Genomic DNA, 21,303 nt, shown 5'->3' with positions numbered 1-21,303 from the left:
ATGTCATTGCTAGAGGAGTCATAGAATCGTAGGAGCTATAACGATGGTGACAGCCATCTTGTGTTGGAACAACGTTTGGCCACAGTGTATGAGAGACTGTCATACATTGCGAAGCAGGTAGATGGATAAGGGTTCAATGATGCGGACATGAAAGGAAATGCAGAATTAATGAACAGCAATTCAGAAATTAACACAGAAGACATTTATTGAGCTGACTGCTCCTAAAACTGAAGCGATGCCCCATGATTAAGAAGTGGAAAACAAGTTCATTATGAGCAACAAGGTTCATTAGTGCAAGGGCTTTATATGTTCAAATCGGCAATGGATTATTTCCATTACAAGACCCATCTATAGCACATTCTTCACATGTAAAAAAATTGGTCAAGGAAGAACTGTCACCAAACTCTAACAAATTTAATGAAATGTGGAAGAAATAGCTAATAAGACATTACAATGTTAGTTCAGAAAACATGCTGAGAATCACTGTATGACCCCATCTACCTTCACCACAAAAAGCAGATACAAAGGAGATACCTAAAAAAAACAAAGTTACGGTTTGTGTTATTTGTGGATTTTCCATATTTGCAGTGACCCCTGGAACGTAACCCCTGCAAATACTAAGGGACAACTGCACAGTAAAAGTCTAAATACAATGAGTATGGCTTATAACAAGAATCTAATGAACAAGTTATGAGGCATATATGAGTGATTGTCAAACAGTTACTATTAAAAGTACAAAAATGTTCAGTTATAAGTAAAAAATGATGAATCTTCCACTATAACATAAAAGAATTCTTCAAAAGCCATAAAGGTAAGGTTTTTCTTTCCCTTGGAGAATTAAACTAGAAGAATGAATTTTTAACACGTATCTGCTGACACATGATCATTGTAGATATTACTCTCAGGTACTCCTAAAAAATGGATCTAAAAAAGCCTAATTTTTTACTCCTTCATATTTTTAGGTTTTCCCAATATACACAAAGGATATGTATGGCAATATCATTTGACTTTTGTATTCCAGTGACTAAAAGTGACCACGGTCACTGCCAGGGCTTATTCACAAAATAAAGTGTTCTGGACTCTGCCACGAAGCTGGGCTGGAAGAGATCTCTGCAACGAGATAAGTCCAGTGGCAAAGTTCTGGCGTTCATTCATTTATGCCAGGGATTATTTGAACAACACTTGCAGTTAAGTCATTTCCAAATGGCAGAATAAAAAATAGTGCTAAAAAAACTGTGATCAGCAGAAAAATGAATGGAGTCCATTAACTTGCAGTGAGAATTTTAATTGTTCAGTTGGTTGGCTAAATTACTTTGAGAATACGAAATTCTCTAGTGAAAAAAATTCTAGAGAATCAACTGCTGTGAGCACAAAACTTGCTAATATTGAAACAAAATGATCTAAAAGATGATTACAATGCAGATATAGCAGAAATTTTCTGCAACTTATATTTGACTGAGTAACAAAATGAAAATTCGCTTGTAATGCAAAAGTTTATTACAGCAACATTTTTTTTCGTGATTGGCAGCTTTCGTGAAAATGGACTTTTACTGTATTTTAAAAAATTATTTTACACTGATTTTGAAAGATTTATTGGAAATAGTTTTTGGGGGTTTTATGGCGCAAGGACCAATTAGGTCAAACTGAGTCAAAACCAAAAATAAAATAGTTTTTTCTTATTATGACAGGAAAAAAGTATTTGACAAAAAAAAAACAAAATGATACGTAAAATGCAAAAATGACTTAGAATGTAAAAAATTATAATTTGTTAAAGCTTCATAGCTAGGCTGGAATAGAAAAATCACCATTCTTCCCACAAAAACATGACAAGCAATCCCTACCATTCTTTAAAATTTTATCACTGAATAAAATTTGTTTCAATTTCCTGAAATTAATATCATGTAATTTCCTGGATAAAATATCATGGCTACAAGAAATGCGGCAGAAAGGGAAAAATCAACATTTTGAAAGATACTTTCAAAAAAGTCAACCTTTTTTCCCTTAATCATAACTGTACCTTCTCTTGAACAACTGGTGAGACTACTAACTCTATTTATAACTTGATAAAGTCTTTCCTTGATTAGTACAATTTGGATGCAAAAACATGTAATTTTATAATGTGCAAATAATGTATAAGAGTTATGGGAAACAATTCTTTGATTGAAAGACGACAATGTGCTATAATTTTAACAGCTATTTGTATATTTCAAATACAGTTAGTGCTCATTTTGTTACAACACCCATTATTCCAATTACATCGTATGTTGTATTGGGTGGCCATTAAATTGAAATGAAAATATACCATATTTTGAAGTGTATACGGAACCCCAATTTTTTTGGATTAAAATTTGGAATAAGTTTCCATAAAAGAATATTTTCTATACTTTAAGATAAAGTTTTCTTTATTCGTCATAGAAACCATTAAATTCCTCATCACCTCATCTGATGCATCACACAATCAGCTACATCAACTACTTCATTATCATCCTCAGTCACTCTCATCATAAATTGCATCATCCTCAGTACCATCCCTGCTGTAACTTTTGCTGCACTTTTTAAAGGCCCTTTCAATCTATTCTTTCTTCACATCATTCAACAGCTTCTTCACCCAGCTGCAAACCAGGGTTGGGTTTTTGATATGACAAGCATCAAAACTGGTTTTAACTGTCAAAAACTGGTTTAAACCATCAAAAATTCGAAAACAGTCAAGAACCTAATAAATGCTTTTGGATAATATTTTGAACACAATAGGTATATAACATAAGAAACTTACTTTTCCGTATATCAGGTTCTATTTTTAAGCACTCATTTATTACAATAAAACAAAATATTAATAATAATTTGTAATTTTAAATTTTTTGACCTACAAAGAGTAGAACAGGTATATAATTTTATGGTCCATTTTATCTGAACCACTGATTACCTGTGTTCAATTTACTAAGCAAACTAGAGCTGCTTATTCAAAATATGTGTGACAGGAGATTAGGGTTTAGGTTTTTGACAGAAACTAACTCAGTATTAAAACAGTCAAAAAATTTTTGTCAATGTTGTCATCGTTTTTTTAACCTGATATATATATATATATATTGAATAACAAAAAACTTACTTTCAAGGAGATTAAAAGAGTTTTATATTTTGAATTACCATATAATTACCAAGTATAAAATATATCTATTTTTAAATTTTCTGATCTATTTAAAACTTTATTTCAAAATTCTCGTGAAGCATCTGTTAATACACTAATTAAACTCATTTATTTTCACCTAAAAATTTCTTGTTTAAATCCGGCGTTTAAAAATTGTTATTATTACTTATTTCGTTCAAAGCAGAGCTGGCAGGACTTAATACCTAATGCATTAAAGCATTATTTTGCACATCAAATACAGTTTCAATTGGAAAAACATTGCATTATATAAATGCTAGTAGGCTTATATACCATATCATAGTCAAACTTTGTGAATTTTACTTTTGTACTAAGAATAAGTTACAAGAGTTTCTTAAGCATCATATACTATCAGCGCTGCCAAATTAAAGGATATTTTAGTCCTACAATTTAGTACTTTGATTGCTAGTTATTGTTTAAATGTTATGCATAATAAGGGAATCATTTTAAATATCAATGATTATATCTAGATAATTTAATAACAGAAATCAACATTACATATATATGGAGTAAAAAAAAGCTTTTTAAACACCTATCTCTATGAAAAGAGTACAGCAGATGGTTTATATCAATACACATATATTAAACAAAGAAATTTTGGAAGGTGAAGCATTTCACTTTGAATGGAGGAATATATATATAGAGGAATAGTTGCATAGTTTTTCCTTCAGCTTCTATTTTATGCTCTATTCAAATTGTATATTTTACAAGAAAAAAATACATATATTGTCCAAAATAATTCTGCAGAGAGCAGAAAATTATTTTACAATCATATTAAGTATTTATTCTTTGTATAGCATAGTCACTTTAAACATTACATGCAATCAATGTGTGTATTTTCAATGGAAATTTTTATATTGGAAAGCAATATTTGATATTTTTGACAGGTTTTTGATGTGACAGTTTAAACCAGTTTTTCCCAAAGTGGGCGATAGAAGTTAAAATCCTATGGGTTCACGTGAATCGGGGGCGATGAGAGAAAAAATTTCTGAAGGGGGTGATGGAACAAAAAATTTGGGAGCTATGGTTTAAAGAACCATTGCCCCTTCTCCAGAACTTTCTCCCATCGCCCCCCAAGCTTCCACCGACTCCTGGAATATTCCATCGCCCCCAAGGGGGCGTTAATGCCCACATTGAGAATCACTGGTTTAAAGCTGTCATGCATCAAAAACCTGCAAAGCCTGCTGCAAACTTTACTAATTGTTGGCTTCCTGGCTTTCCTACTGGTGTTAGGTTGGAATCAACATCTTGCATCCATTTGCTATCTCCATTCCTCTCTAATTAGTTAGTGCCTTGAAGGGTTTGTTGATACTGATAATCCAGGGGTTGAAGTTGACTTTTTTTAATTAAATCTTTAGCAAAAAATAAGTTATGTCATACTGCTTATTGCCCATGATGGTTGCTTTAAACGTGTGCCATTGCTTGACAAACGTGCACTTCTCCAACAGGACGTTTTGATCTATTGGGTGATGACCTAAGGCTTGCTGTGTTGTACGTTATGAAGATCTGAGTTTCAAGAAACTGAGTAATTTGTTAATATCTATAATACCATCCATGTATAAGAGATTCCCTCCCTCTATTTTTGAGACCTAATTTTTGGTAAAAAAAGGTTCCTTATAAAAGTTAAAGTAGGGTATTTTGCCAGCATTCAAGCATAAGTCACAAAAAAAAATTGACTAATGCAGTTAATTGTAAATTACAATTAATTATTTCATGATATGAACAGTTATGAATTATGAACCAGTTATCTAAAGATCAGTATAGCTACTGTAGAAGTTAGACATCTTTAAAATAATTTGTAATATTTTTTATGATGACTCAAAAGTTTAAATTGACAAAATTTCAAAACTGGACTTGGCAACTTCTGCTTGAATGGCAACAATATGACATTCATTATATGAACAAAATTTTGGACTTATTGTATTGGTTTGGTCGTTGCTGTGAAAGCATTGCTATATTGCACGGTCATTATAATGAGTACCAACTGCATTAACCATTCTATCAGTTGGTGTACTACTCACACTAAACGTTTGGGAAAATTTATTATATCCAGATCAATCTTCCTTATTTTCACATTCCAAAAAATTAGTCGTCATACCTTCATCTGAGGGATTTATGTTTTAAAATTCATGCATGAATTCCCACCCCTTCTTTGTTATCTTACCAAACAGGAAAAAAACAAAGTTATGGTTTCAGGAATCAGTCTGTGACATGGAAACGAGCTTAAACAAATAACAAGACGAATCAAATAACTAACAAATACTAAAATATCTCAACAAATACTAAGTTTAAAAAACTACTCCTTCCCACCTTTTTTCTACCAAGTTGAAAAAGAATAGAGAATACGGACATTTGGTGCAAGATGGAAAAAAATTGCTATAAATTTATATAGATAGAAGTTTTTTAAAGTAATTCAACTTGCAAAAACAATACATATAACTTTTGATCATGAATCCACAATAACAAGCAGCTTTTTAGCTACTCATAATAAATCAACCTTAAAAATGTTGTGTCACCCATCAGAAATGTTTTTTTTATCACAGTCAAACTTGGATTTTCAATATCTCAAAATAATTTCAATAAGGAATTTCAATCATGTATAATATATTTTCCATAAATAGCATTTTAAAAAAAGAAAAAAAAATGAAAAGTAATTAATGGAGAGAAGCTTATAAAAACTGATACACCTCTTTACATACTACTACACCACAACAACATAAATGAAAATCTTCAAGAACCTCTATAAAGCCTGTTTTAAAATTTATAACTGAAAAATTTATTAATACTTTTTTGAAATTGAAATTCTGGTTGAATTGTTGTCTTGACATTTATTCTTTATAATATCAAAACAATAAGCTTAATGTTTTTAGTTAAAAAACTTCAACTTCATAAAATAGAAACATTTTCTTGAACATGGATACTTATTTGATAGTAAACATATATGGAAACTAAAATAGAAATGTAGCAGAAAATTATGTTTTGTCAATAATTGTGTGAAAAAATATTCTATTTATAATGGGGAAAAACCTTGATGTATAACAATAAATTTTTTCTAACATTAATTTTTTCAAATTTAAGGAGCTGAACAAAAAGCATAAAATAACCGAATTGAAAATAACTTACTGTTATGCCACACCACTCACATCTCATGCCAGCAAGGCACTCGGTTGACCAACAAGTCTTCTTACATGAATGACATTTGGAATTTCCAGGAAGATTGCCTTCTCTCCAGTGATGATACTGTGTAACTTTGGCCTGAAATTAAATAATTTTGTTTAGCCTAAATATAAACATTAAGAAATTGTTTCTGTTGAAAAAAAAATATTGACAAAGAACTTAGTTATTAGTTTGACTCCATGGAAATTATTACAAAGGGGGAGACTATTTGTTAAAATAACAGCGCTATTTGAAAATATTGTACAGTCCAACCCACTTATAATTAAGTAAAAAAAGTGAATGTTATATGCAAACTTTGTTATATCCTTACTTTCTTGGAAAATGGTACGATTAAGAAAAATGAAACATTATCTACAAGCACATACCCATTTTTTTTAAATAATATAAGTACTTTAAAAATAGATTATGAAAATTCATCTGTTATATTTTAAAAAAAGTGAAATCTGATTAAAATTTTCCATAATTAAATATGTGAACAAAAAAATATTAATCTCTACTAGTTTATTTTTCCTTGATATGATTTTGGACATGGAATGTTTTGTGTTAAAAACATATTTGCCTAATAAGCATGCTGAATGTGAAGTCTTTTAATAGGGTCCTGGTCAGTGGAACATATGTACAGTATTTCCTTCTCACTTTTTTCAAACAATGCAAGAGCTGCCTCCATATCAGCGTGAGGTCCTTCTCTTAATCTCTTCTTACAGATGTTCAGATCACCATCGGATTCTTCGTCTTTCAATTGGAATTTCTCTTCGCTCTTCAAAATCTTGAATAACAAACTTAGAGTAATCTTGAATTTCTTTGATACTTCACTTTTTGACTTTAAGCCAACTGTATCGCTTCAATTATGAAAGCTATAGACAGCGTTTTGCGCTTGGACATTCTGAAAATTTACTTGCACACGATAGACCTGTGGGTGCTCGAATCGAGTTTTATGTAGGAAACTTCGATTTCTGAATCAATTCTGGGGCTGCTTTGAAGCATAGTAAAAAAATACTGTGGGGAGCACCCACAGCACCCCAGCTATAACACCCCTGGTGGCAAATGCAACAAAGGCGTTTTGGAGGTTATGTTCTTAAGAATAAACTAATCTTTCTCTTCCTTTTTCCAAGACTTTTTTCAAGCAAAATCTGACCCAATGAAGAACAGTAAAAAAAAAAAAAGCAAAGATGATTTTACAATAAATACCAAAAACCCCCCAATAGAATGTCTTCCAGGAAAAAAACACATTTTCAGCTCTAACTAAGCATTGTAGAAAGGTAAGTTTTCAGATAAGATTTAGTTAAGAATACAAAGAAATTCTGGAAAATTCTTGTTTGAAAACCAGTTGAAAATTTGTTATAGGCGTATTCTGCTGAAATCAATGTTTGTTATAAGCAATCAAAATAACACCGATAAGCAATACGAAATTCAAGGGACATGGAAAAACTTTTTATAAGTGAAAGTTCGTAATATCCGTGTTTATAACCGGGTCCAAATGTATTAGTGACATATCAAACTAAAGACAAGAAAAGATCAGTTACTCTAATGCAATTGTATTTAATCATTAAATAAGAATATGCAACAAGAACCATGGACATACATGCTGCATTACGAATATGGACACAAGGCCAAAAAATAACTGATAACTGTTGTCCAGGGCCAGCATCCACTTTTTTAGTAAACCCCTCCCCCCATAATTTTAATGGAAAAAGAGTAAACTTGACACCTTTTTGGCCCAACACATTTAGGGCACCAGACCCTCCTACCCTCCCTTAGTTGTGGCCCTATATGGACATATACACGGGGTCTATCCAGACTTTTTACACAGGGCCCTATTTTTGTGAAAAGGTCATTAATTTTGTGAAAAATAATTTTGCGGGAAGAGAAATAATCTAGTTAATCTATCACAAAAGAAATGCCAAATTTATGGTTTCATTAATTTTTATTCTGTGAAGGGTATGTTTTTCAGATCCAGAATTTTGTCAAAGGTGCGGAAAAGAAACCAAAATTTTGGCTAGACAGACCCCTGTATACACATCTGTGTAAATAAAACATATAAAAAAATTGAAAGCAAGATAAAAAAAATTATTTTTTTTATAGAAAATTGTTTCTCATTTGAAGCGTTTTACATGAATAAAATGTCCTTGTTTTTTAAATCATTGATAGGGAATTAAGAGAGATTCCTTAATTTATAGCTATAAACACTTTCTTGTGCGTGAGATTTGGATTACCTTATATTTCATGAATAATTTGTTCTGTGTGTGTTCTGCCATTTTTTAAACTTACACAATCCCGGGCCTTGATAAAAAATTTAAATTTTTTAACTTTAAATAAAACTTTTAATAAAATTTCTTTTTTGACAGCTTCTAAATTGACAGATGACAGCATTAGAATTTTTTTTTTTTGATAATTAGAAGTTCCTTCCAAGACTGGAACAGTTGAGGAATTAGCTATTAGACAATAAGAGTGGATTATCTATTCTTCTATCAATACAAATCCATATAAGCACCTGTTCTATGCTATACAATGTTTTGATTTCAGTTATCTTGAAAATTCAATTACTACAAAAAGTGTTGAATACCCCAACAAAATAATCAAAACAATATTTTTATTGGGCATAATATTCGAATATATCTTGCAACCAAAACACAGGGTGATTACAATTCAAGTTACAATTTCAAAACACTGTAAAGCAAGAAGCACTGGTCAGATATCAGGAATTGTATTGGATGAAATATAACAGAATAAAACAGGGAAATAAATATTAATCAAACATCATATCAGTTTTTATAATGGAAGTCAATGTGTGGTCATTGTATAAAGCATTTGACTGGCTAATCAAAACCAAAATTGCAGAAAAACATAGAACATACTTAAAAGCATCTAATGTAATTTTAAGAATGTATATTACTTGATCTCTGCTGGGAGCATAAGTGGCACATTCTTTACAGTCAGCAACACTGAAATCCTGGCACTCTGCATGAACACAATACTCGCAAACTACAATTAAAAAATAGGAATATTGTAAAGAAAGAAAATAAAAATATACATATATTTATATTTTTTCCAAGTTAAAATACTATAGATGAGCATAAAATAAGTAACCTGTTCCGAAAATTGGCAGTTGCAACCAATGGTTGTCCTACTAGTATAGTCAGGTCTGTTGCCACAGAGGCAATTCACTACCATTTTACCTTTGAAGAAATGGCTATGCCCATTTATATTGTGGAACCTATGTCAGGGATTGACAAATCAAAAAAAAAAAAATTTAAGTGCCAAGTAAATTTCTTAGGAGCCCCACCAGTAGGGTTTTTTCTTCAGGAAAAACAGTCAGTGTTTTACTTTTCGTGGAGTCCTAGGAAAATTTTCCAAGGTTTAAAATATGTTTTTAACACAAAACATTCAACGTCCAAGATCATATGAAAGAAAAATAAACTAGTAGCGATTAATATATTTTTGTTCACATATTTAATTATGGGAAATTTTAATCAGATTTCAATTTTTTTTAAATATAACATTAATTTTTATAACAATCTATTTTTAAAGTACTTATATTATTTTAAAAAATGGGTATGTGCAAGATAATGTTTCATTTTGCTTAATCTTACCATTTTCGAAGCCAGTAGGGATGTAACAAAGTTTGCATATAACAAAAAAATTCACTGTTTTTTTACTTCCTTATAAGTGGGTTGGACTGTACAATATTTTTAAATAGCAATATTCTTCCCTCTGTAATAATTTCCATTGAGACAAACTAATAACTGAGTTCTTTGTGTGTGTCAATATTTTTTCTTCTTAATGTTTATATTTAGGCTAAACAAAATTATTTAATTTCAGGCCAAAGTTACAGTATCATCACTGGAGAGAAGGTAACTTGGAAAAATTTTTCCATCCTCTCTCCAATTTAGCAGTAACACAAAATTTTAATACCAGTACTGATTTTATAGTCGCCAATTGACCTGATTGAATTGAACATAGGGGCATATGCAAAATTTATGCCATATGCCAACCTTTGGAGGGTTTGGGGGCACAGGAAATCTCTTCGAGACAAATTTTGAGTTAACTACCTCTGAAGAGCATTTAAAGCAATAGAAATTGATCAGAATTGCATATAAAGTATTTTAATTTTTTTACAAGAATATTTAATATTTTTCATTTTTGATCATCTGGGAGATAGGTACGAGCCCCCATGTTCGCCCTCCCTCGTTGCCTCTGAATATATATGTGTTGTAAGTCAGCTGATTATCATAGTGACACATTTTTCAAAGGGATAGCCAACTCAAAGTTGGAAAACCACAGAAAGTTGTATTCAGATAACCATCACTGCACGGTCACAGGTGTCAAACCTGGACATAAAAGTGCCATGACCAGTACCTACCAATGATAACCATAACTGTATAGCAGCTAGATAGCAAAACAGTGAATATTTCAACTGAAACTTTTGCGCATTTAGGTTTTTTCTCCCACTATCTCGAAAACATTTCAACTATTTGAATGGGCAAACCAATCGTATACTATTTTCACAAAGGTACATGTGCAATTTAATGGAAACAAAACTAATTTATGCCATAAATAGGCTGGCTTTGAATGCGGGTAAGAGCTGTTCTCTGCCCCCCCCCCTTTTTCGCTTTCTCAGGTGTGGAAGTTGTCATGCACTTTTTAATGACTTTCTCCCCCCCCCTTGCATGTATTTATATTTTGTATTATATTTGCATTGAATTTTTTATTACTATTTGCATTGAATTTTTTATTACTATTTGCATTGAATTTTTTATTACTATTTGCATTGAATTTTTTATTATCACTATTTGTATATTTTTCCTTGCTTTTCTGTATCGTAAAAACATGCTGTTTTTGTTATTTTCATTCCACTGCGATTGGGCATGTGCCTCTTGTGAGAGAATAGCCAGTATATAGGCTGCAGGGAAACAAACTTCCCTAAAACTGAGAAATTTCATCCCTCATACAGGGCTGCAACTAGATACTTGTCAGGGTCTTCTCATGCTCACACATTTAGGTGCCCCTGTGTAATGTTGAAGGGGTGGTTATGAGATGAATTCGGGACGGCAAAACCTGACTTTCCCCGACTCCCAACCCTAGTTGCAAGTTGCAGCTTTGCTCTCATACCATTTGTTCTCTGAACTGTTTCAGAGAGAGGGGCAAGGGTGGATATGGGATGAATTATTAGCAACATATATCAAATCTAAGAAAACCTGTTCAGGGCAAAGAAATACAGGGCGTCCATAATTAAAAGACCCTATTTTAAAGTAGCCTCCAGACGAAACCAGTCATTAGAAAAGTGTGAAATTTTTTGGAGGACTTCATGAAGTGATGGGAATTTGTGTGTTTCAGGAAAAAAAAATTAGTTGCACATGTCGCCACCAGAGGGCGATTCACTTTGAATACCTGCAGTAAACATGTAAATTTATGTGATGTCATGCAGCAACTGTTATAAAACCTAGAAATATTCGTGGAGATCTTGTTTCTCAATGTGTTTGCTGCTCACAATGACAATAAGTTTATGAGATTGGACTTTTTTGGTCAAATTGTTTTACCAAAACAGTAATTCCGCAGTAGCTGCTCTACGGAAATATCAGACTTAGAAGAGGATTCAAAAAGGTCCAATAAATGTTAAAAACCTTCAGAGTATGATAACGAATATTGAAACCACAGGATCGTTGGCTGTTCGTTCTGTAAGAGGAAGAAAACCTGTTTCTATAGAAGCAGTACAGTTTAATTATGGATGCCCTGTATATTTTTAAAAGTGAACCAAACATGTCTATCTCTTATGTTCATCTATCAGGGTTATTCTGATGTCATTTATTTAGAGCAAGTGAAACTTCTTGTTTATCTAGAGCTGTGATACTCAAGAGCATTCCTGAAGTAGTTTCCTATGCCCATCACTCATGGATGCCGGGTAAAAGGTAGATTTCCGGAAAGGGGGGTGGGCTGAAAAATTTCTTACCCTAATGAAGGGTTGATACATGTCTGTGTTTTAAATCATTTCCTTTTGAAGATCCTAAACTCTTTTAATTTTTCAAGTTACATTATTCACTTGAAAAACTAACTGTAAGACCTATATTTAAAAAAAAAAATCTTACTTTCACAACGAACAGCACAACTGTCTTCAATTCTTTTACGGCATACACTGCAAAATTTTCTCTTCAAGTGTCCAGGTTCGGACCAGCAGTGTGGAACTGGTTTCTGAAATAGGAATGTAAGATGATTGCAAACTCATCACACACACTTTTAGGGGTAATAGAAAACAAACATTTTTCTGTACAATAATGCATGGGCAAGATAAAGCATTCAGATGCTATGCAGGGTTGGTAAAAACCCGGGTTTTTTCAGAAAAAAACCCAACCCACTGGGCTTCTTCGGGTTTTTGGTGTGTTTTTAGGGTTTTTTCAGGGTTTTTGGGTGTTTTTTCAGGGCTTTTGATATTGAAGCATAAGGAAAGAAAGTTATATATGCTGTAAATAAATATAATAGACTGGGTAATTTATGGCAATCATTATGTATATAAGTATATTAATAATAATCAGAACAGAACATTAAATCAGTATTGATAAAAATTTTAGCTGGTTTCATGTGTGCTTAAAGCATAACCAGAGTTCAAACACCTAGTGGAGAAACACTGTTCCCAAATAATAAGTAAAGAATTTATTAGAACTATGGTTAAAAAAACAAAATCCCTAACAAATTATTTGTAAGCAACTAAATTCTGAAACAGATCGATCCGACTGGACTGGATAATAGATGTTTTCCCTCCTGGATACAGCATTTCACCATTTCTTTCTGCTGCTTAGCTAGACAAGTGTTTTTGTTACTTTATGTGTATAAACTGTCCAAGTTCTAAAATTTTACTTTGAGAGAAGTGTAAGTTTCAGTAGTAAAATTTAGTCAGCTATGCCAAGGACTGAAGGTTCTGGAAGAAAACAGTCCATTGAATGGACTATGGTGAATAAAAATGATAACACATATAACAAATGGCAAGTGACTTATGTAAGCTTTGCAATACCATAGTTAGTGCAAAAGTGGAAAGAATCCGTGCTCATGTGAATAAATGCAAGAAATCAGAAGTTCATTCCTTATTTTCATGTTCATCAAACACTGATAATGAACCTTCATGTAGTGAAGAGACATCTACTTCACTAAAAAGAGAGCAACCTCTTGAAGATGATTTTTCTACATCCGGAATTTCAAATATTATTGTAGATGCTGGAACATATCAAAAACCAAAGGCCAATGGGACAATTTATTGTTAAAACAAGTAACTGCCAGAGGTTAGTTCTTGAAAGTATCCGAATTTTTTTATGCTAACAATATACCTTTTAACATAGCCGACAGTGATGCATTTAGAGAAATGGTTAATTCTTTGCATCCGGGTTATATCCCTCCTAATAGGAAGAAATTAGCTGGATCATTATTAGATGAGGCAGATAAAACTGTTGATATGCTAATGGCAGAGAAATTGAAAAATTCAACTATCACTCTGATGTTGGACGGTTGGTCAAATGCAAATGCTGACTCCATCGCAGTGAGTATCCACACTGGCTAGAGCACCCACTTAATAGATACTGTAGAATGTGGCTCATACAAGAAAACAGCAGAATTCTGTGCAGAAATAACTGAAAGGGCTATGGATACTATCAAGCAAGAGTATAATAGTGTTTTTGCTGATTTTTGCAATAACAAGAACAAAATGAAAAAACTTTGTGACATAATTGTCCAAAACCATCCACATGTCCTTGCTTTTGGCTGTTCAGCCCATTTTATGAATCTTCATTCATCCATAATTACCAAAAATACATAGAAATATCCATTGAACATAAGGAAATTGAAAAAAGTATTGTGATATTTTAGATAACATAGGATTAAGAAAATGTGTCAACTTGCAAGTGAAGTTATCGAGTATTGTAAAGCCCTAGAGATAATTTACAAAGAGATAGTTGTACTCTTGAACAGACAGTAGACATACGGCTAGATGTATTGGAAAGCAAAGAACTATCTTAGTATAAGGAGTGTGTTGCACATCGCTTTGAAAAAGCACTAACTCCATTTCCTTTCCTTGCAAATATGACTGATCCTGCTTTGATAGGAAAAAGATTAATTAAGGAACAAGAAGCTTCCGCTGAACAATGGATCGAAAAACAAAATACAGAATTTGTTATTGCACTACAGATAATTCAAATACAAGACGCAGATTTCTATCCAGGAACAATGTTTTCACAAAACGTGATAGTCAGTTGAAGCAAAAAAGTTGTGGAAAATCATGTATTGCAAGGCAGAAAAAAATAAAATTTTAAATGCAGACTCTTGCAAATATTTTTGGAAGACCTGCATTGAATTACATCCACATCTGCATCAATATTGAGCATATTTTTTCTACTTTTCGACTAGTATGGTCAAAACTGAGAAACAAACTTGGATTGGATGTGAAAAAGCAAATAAATTAGTGAAAGAGATCACTCAAATCAAAAGGTGTTATTGAAAAGGATTGGTAATTGTGAGTTAGAAAACATTCATGAAAATGTTTATTTTCTTTACTTGTAAATAAAGGACAATGGTGGACAAAAAGGTGTAATTTTTAATGAGTTTTTCTAACTCCTATAACCTAAATAGCATTGAATACACAGATTTATTTGTTTATTTTTTTTGAAATAGAGTATGACAATGCAATATCATTAGAAAGTATACTGTTTGCGAGTAAATGCAGTTTTGAGGTGTAGTTTTTGTTGGGTTTTTTCACCTGGGTTTTTTCTGAAAAAACCCACCATGTTTTTTCGGGTTGGGCAAAATCAGACCAACCCTGGATGCTAGTGACATATTTTAAGCCCATTGCTTATGCTTAACTGCCAACCCTGGAAAATGAAAATTAAAAAGATTTCTGCATAGACACAAATTCTTTACAAGAACCTTACAGACAAATATAAAAGGAATTTATGTAAACCAAGTAAGGATTTTATCACAAAGGAAAAGAAAATTGTAGGAATTTTTTTTTGTTCTATTTCAAATGGAATAATAAAAAAAGTAATGGTCTAAGACTTCATGAAAAAAAACATTGTAAAACAAGATAAAAAAAATTAGCACAAAATAGGAGGGGGAATAAGCTAAATGAACCAAAAAAGTTGCAATTAGCCAAAAGTGATGCATTAATCGATCATAAAAAATTAAACATTTCTTGCCAATTATTGCACAGCAGTTATATTATTTATTTTACTACACTCAAATCAAAATTGTGAATAAAGACTTCCAGCAGGCTAAAAAAATGGGACAGGCCCGTTCAAAGTAGGACGAATGATCGTCCGACTGATTCACCTGTCAAGTGGTTGAATTGCCATCAGCTTTTTGGCAAACTTAATCCTTTTTTGCCTAAACATCCCATTAAGATTTGGCGCAATGGTGGCATCTAATGTTATGCATGTGACATCCTTTTGAAAAGGGGGGGGGGAGACTTGAGGCTTTTGCCCCAGGTGATTTCTCAGAACATTCTCCCCTCACCAATAGGGATCCTTTACAATTAGGTAAAAATTTGGTAGGTAAAATAATCTTTTGGGAATCCAGGAGATAGAATAGAAATTCTGGAGAGTTGGCAGCTATGCTGATGCCAATATATGAAATTCTTAACATTTTAACCTAAACACAAAATCTAGGGCCCTACTGCAAAAATTAGAATAAGTAGGACAGAAATGACTTGGTAAGAAGGTAAGTTAAAGTAAAACAGATGGTTTTACTATGCTGCCCACTTTTTTAAAGGGATTTGTTGGCATTTAACTGTTCAATGCTAGCAAGATCATTTTTGACAAATAAAGCACTTCCATTTCTAGCTCTTTGCAGAGTTTTGTAAACATTGTTTATGCCTCTGCATGTCCTAAAATTATGAAAGACAATTGAGATATTGGGTAGCATCAGTCCCAAAACCTAGAATAGGCCCATGTGTCCAACTGATTTGTAATGCTGTTGTTTCAACAGCACACAAAATGCAAACCATAATTTCGAATGATAAATGTTTGCTACTATACAATAAATAGTCCAAGACCAACGACACAGTTTATACAAAATTATTTTTTCTATCCACAGATACACAAGTCTTTAATAACTACAATAACTCATTTTGTGTGAATGTTTTAAGAACTCTCAAACTAAGCAAAAGAAAAATTTATAAATCACATGGCTGACATACACCCCCAAATAACCTGAAAATACAACTTCTGATGAAAATTGTTTGTTGGGGTTCGAAGACCATTGTCCGTTTGAGTTAGTTCTCAATGTTTCCCCAACACTAGTGGTTGGCATCATCAGGAGAATTCATAAAACTGGATCAAAAGTCAAGTTTTCCGGAGTCTCAGGTTGTATTTACGTACATGAGTGGCTTGACACACTATTGTTTTGTGACTGGTCAGTTGATCCTATGGCTGGCAGCGAATTGAAAACAGTTCTTATGCTGGGAGAACTTGATCGGCCAAAAGATGTGGAGTTATCTGACTGGCTGTTGTCGTCATTCTGTTGCTGGATCTTGGAGGGGAAGGTTCTCGTTCTTCTGAGAGCTGGTGTCCAATCTTCTACCAACCATAGGGCATTATATGCACTGCTGTCTCGGATTGGCAGGGGTACGACTGAGGGGGTATACACTATATGCAATTGTAGTTGGCACCCCGATTCCACCAAACAAGGTTGCAGGTGTCCAGGATCTGCTCAATTTCAAAGTTTCTTCTCTTCTATTATAGCTGTTTTCGTGCTTGTATATTTCAATACCCTCTGTAGATTCTCTGATTGGAGAGCTTATGAACATATTTGTTGGTGTGAGTGGGCTTGCGATAGATGCTGTGGCCTAAACGTTGACCCTACCTGCTGACCAGAATGTCCAAGAACGGGAGCTGTCCTTGCTCTATTTCCATAGCGAACTCGATGTTTTCATGAATTCCGTTGAGATGGTCCCAGAATCGGTGAAGATTTTCTTCTCCATGCCCGCAAACAATGAAAGTATCATCAACGTAGCGGAGCCAAATTGTTGGTTGGAGAGGTGCAGCTGTTACTGCCTGCTGCTCAAATTTTTCCATAAAAAAGTTGGCAACTACTGGACTCAAGAGGCTTCCCATAGCTACTCGATTCGTCTGTTCAGAAAACCATAGTGATACCTCAGCTAACGAAGATAATTCAAAATCAGGTTCATTAGTCAAAATGTAATTCCCATAGTTTTCTAAAACCGGGATTACACTATAAAATTTTTATAAAAGTTTGTTTATAAAACTTGAAAAATGCAACCAATAGGCGGATCAGTTAAGTTCGCTCGAATGTAACAGATGTGTTCATTGGTTACATTTTTCAAGTTTTATAAAATAATGTTTATCAAAGTTTTATAGTGTAATACCATCCTAAGGAAGATCATTTAATTTGTTCCAGGCATGGCCCTAGGCTGGGATCTTTCACGGGGCACCTTTATGATGAATTTATAGTGTGAAAAAACAAAAAAATGATTAAAATCATACCAGGCCCCAGGGCTGGAGCCTTGTCAGCCCACCCTTCGTGGGGGCCATGGTTCCAGGTATGATCCAAAATTGGATAAATTAAGATTTACAGGAAGATAAGAAACTGGAGATCTATTTTACACTATGCATACAACCAACACTGACTAAAGCTGGTGTTGGTTATATATATAGTGTAGTCTACTAAAGCTGGCATTGACACAACCCAGTTGAGTTCATAGGTGTCCCTATCCATTTGTGATTTTGTCAGCTCATTTCTGAGTCTAATACATGCAGATGAAAAAAATAAGCTTCTAGAATGTCCAGGCTGTTCAGTTTGATGCTAAGTGTCTAAAATTTATAAGCCGATATTAATTATATCAAAGCCTTTACTTATTATGGTTTGAGTAACAATACTATAATTTATTTCACAATAAAAGTTTTTTACTTGTGTTAAATGACTGATATTTAATACAAAAAAAATAATGCATTTTGTCTATTTTCTGAACGTATGACACAGACACGGCATTCAAAATGAATATGGATGTTCAGTAACCAGGACTTGACGAATTAGAAAATTTGAGAAACCACTTTTTTTTAGAAAAAAAGGTTTAAAAATTTTTCTCAACTTTCCCAGGACATTGCAACCCCCTTCAATGTTGGTGCAGATAGGCTCATATGAATTCCAAAAATGTTTTGTTGTCCTCACCTCAATTAAGTGACCATAAATGAGAAGTTCAGGTGCCAATCCCAATTTTTTAAATCAAAATGGTGACCTTGTGCCTGGGATTTGACAGTCCTACCAGTAACCCAACCAACCATTTTTACTCTGACACTGATGAGCGAGATAATATAGTTCATTGAATATGGATAAGTTAAATGTTGAAAAAAAATTATATTTTGAAATCCACACAAGTCTTTGCCAGTATAGTGACACCATTTGTTACAAATGAAAGCAAACTTTGCCATCAGAGCACAAATACCTGTACGAAATTCAGGGTTTCAAAACCTAGTAATCCTGGCACGAGTAGATTTTTTTAAATGTCATTCTTCATTAGGGAAAAAAAATCCAAAAATATGCCAAAGAATAATTTTCTCACATGTATTAACCTATGTAGTTTAAAATTTCAGAAGATACAAGAATCTGCTAATGAATCCGTTTTTCATGCAAAATGTTTTTAAAAACAAGAAAAAAGTTTCTAGATATTTACCTTAATGACATGAATTGCAATAGTTGAACATGGGGAGACAACTGTTTTCAAGCAGCGCTCATGAACAACAAAATTACAAACTGAAAAAAAATTTATTAATATTAATAACTAAGCTTATTCATTATTTTCTTGAAGCATAAAACAGATCACAAAAGAATAATACAATAAACCTTTCTAAGAGTGGTAAGAGATGAAAACCTGTCTTGAACAGAATAAATAGTCCCACTGGATGATTAATTGTATAATATCCACTTTTATAAAATAGAAACCTGTCTGAAATATATTATTTCAGTCTCTTCACGTTTATTTCATACAGGTTCTACTATACATGTTTTTTTGTTGTTTTTTTTCATCTCAAAATTTGCATTCAAAATTGAAACAAGAACTATAGACAATCATAATACCAAACACGGGAATCATCCTAAACATTATTTAATAGTTCATTAGAAAGAAAAACTTGAGAATTACAAAACATGAATAAAAATAAAAAGTGATTCAATATAAAAGTAATAGACCTACAAACTTCCCAGGTTTGAAAAAACTTTTAGAATTCCTACACCAACGAATTATCCAAAACAATAAGCATATGTCAGAACGTGTTCATGTTCAAGAACCTAACGAGCAGCTTGACATCCAGCCTTTGACTTGCAGGGGATCATGGATAAAGACTACATTAGAAGGGATCCCTGTGATTAGGGTCAAAAGTATTTGATTAGCCAGTAAACATATGTTCAAATTTATGTTTCCCCCCCCCCCTAAAATTATTAGGGGCCCATGCTGAAACCAAGCTGTTCATATAAGTTACACGAAACAGAAACGTGCAGATATTTTTTAAACTATTTGACTAATAAGTTCATTGGTACAATGAAACATGGAAATCCAAAATTACTTCCCCAAGACAATCATTCACTATTGTTCATACCATGACAGCAAAGCAATATGCTCCTGCAACTGATCAACTTTGAGTCAGGTATTTCTATTTCTTTACATACCTCTCTACAAAAACTATGCTTTCTTAATAATTCTATTTGCAATTCGAGGTTATGTAAAAGATGAAAACCCATGAGATGGATTCCAACATCCACCTCTCATATGGGAGAGGTTCCCTCAAGAGGTTTTATTGCAACCTAAATAAGACAAGGGAAATAACTGGAGGCAAACAATACAGTTGATTTCCTAAAATGCATGGAGAATTAATGTCAAATAATTTTTTTTTAATAAAATAGAACATATTTATTCTCAATCATATAAACAGAATGCGCCAAACCTTGGCGACCACTCTGAACACTAGGGTATATTTCAATGGGTTGTTTATTGTACTGACCTTCACAAACATATCCCTGCCAAATAAGGCCCCACAGCATATCGGTACAGTGATGACAATAAGTAGGCTTGTGGAAAGTTTTCTTGGTGAAGTAATGGCCATGCCCGTGCTCAAAATCAGGCTCTGCGTCCGAAACGGGACTCTGTTCTTCCCCAGACTTTTCCGAACCATTAGGCCCACCGGTAGCAGCCATATTGTTCCACCGGCGGAATAAATTGGAAAAAAACTGTAGAGCCAGTGGTTCTAAGGGGAAACAAAATCTTTGCCTGATGAAGGTGCTAGCGGTGGAAAAGTTTAGACCTTGTATGGTAGCATACGCATAGGAGCACGGTTGGAGGATGCTGTGCTCAGATCGCAACGACGGGATAGGCCGAAGCCTTGACCGCACTCAACACGCACCATCATCTTGCTCTGCTTGCACATCCACAACTACTGAAAAGAAAATCCAGATGAACTAGGGATGCACGGGAACATCATCTCATAATCGATTCCAAAATGCGATTATGATTAATCAGCCACATCTTTTAGTTTCGAAATTGGTTGACTCGTTTTAAAGACTTTATTCTAATTTTTTTATTTATACATTGGCATATTTCTGTTTTCAAATTGGTGTACAAGGCAATATTTTATTTTTATTTTTTTTAAATTCAAGCAAAGATTTGATGAAAGCTCTGTGTTGACAGGACTAATCTGACAGGACTTTATCTTAAAAAGTTGCTAGGGATAGTGGTAACCAAAAGCCCTTTCCCTACGAGATTTAGATAAAGTTAAATATTAAACACACATCGAAGTGGGTGATTTTCTTTCTTTCTAACCGAGCAAAACTCTAATCTATTGGCATGGGCGATTTACTACCAAATTAGTTACCACCCAGGTGTACCAGAAAACGCGCGTTGCGATATGTTGTGACCCTGAGTACCCAGGGGCCCTTTCCATGGGGACTCTTCCAAAATTAATTTATAGAGTGAAAAAAAGCGA

The 21,303-nt window shown here is 33.3% G+C and overlaps 1 protein-coding gene across 1 annotated transcript in view; it reads right to left on the bottom strand.

Moving 5' to 3' along the window:
- LOC149065674 (diacylglycerol kinase theta-like) overlaps positions 1-20,810 on the bottom strand; it is a 132,647-nt gene extending 111,837 nt beyond the window's left edge. The window contains exons 1-5 of the mRNA XM_089254062.1: positions 20,326-20,810; positions 19,002-19,081; positions 12,424-12,526; positions 9,234-9,322; positions 6,287-6,418 (exon numbers count right to left, since the gene is read on the bottom strand). Of these exons, the coding sequence (XP_089110188.1) occupies positions 6,287-6,418; positions 9,234-9,322; positions 12,424-12,526; positions 19,002-19,081; positions 20,326-20,518 (597 nt within the window). The 5' untranslated portion in view covers positions 20,519-20,810. The remainder of the gene's footprint in view (positions 1-6,286; positions 6,419-9,233; positions 9,323-12,423; positions 12,527-19,001; positions 19,082-20,325) is intronic.
- Between the last annotated feature and the right edge of the window lie 493 nt (positions 20,811-21,303).

The sequence above is a fragment of the Pholcus phalangioides genome, unplaced genomic scaffold (assembly GCF_987345545.1).
Source record: "Pholcus phalangioides strain wild (caught in Gottingen) unplaced genomic scaffold, Ppha-v1.0 ptg000039l_1, whole genome shotgun sequence".
In the NCBI taxonomy this organism is placed as follows: Eukaryota; Metazoa; Arthropoda; class Arachnida; order Araneae; family Pholcidae; genus Pholcus; species Pholcus phalangioides.
Note: the sequence above shows the minus strand (reverse complement) of the source record. Positions and strands in the feature narration are given on the sequence as shown.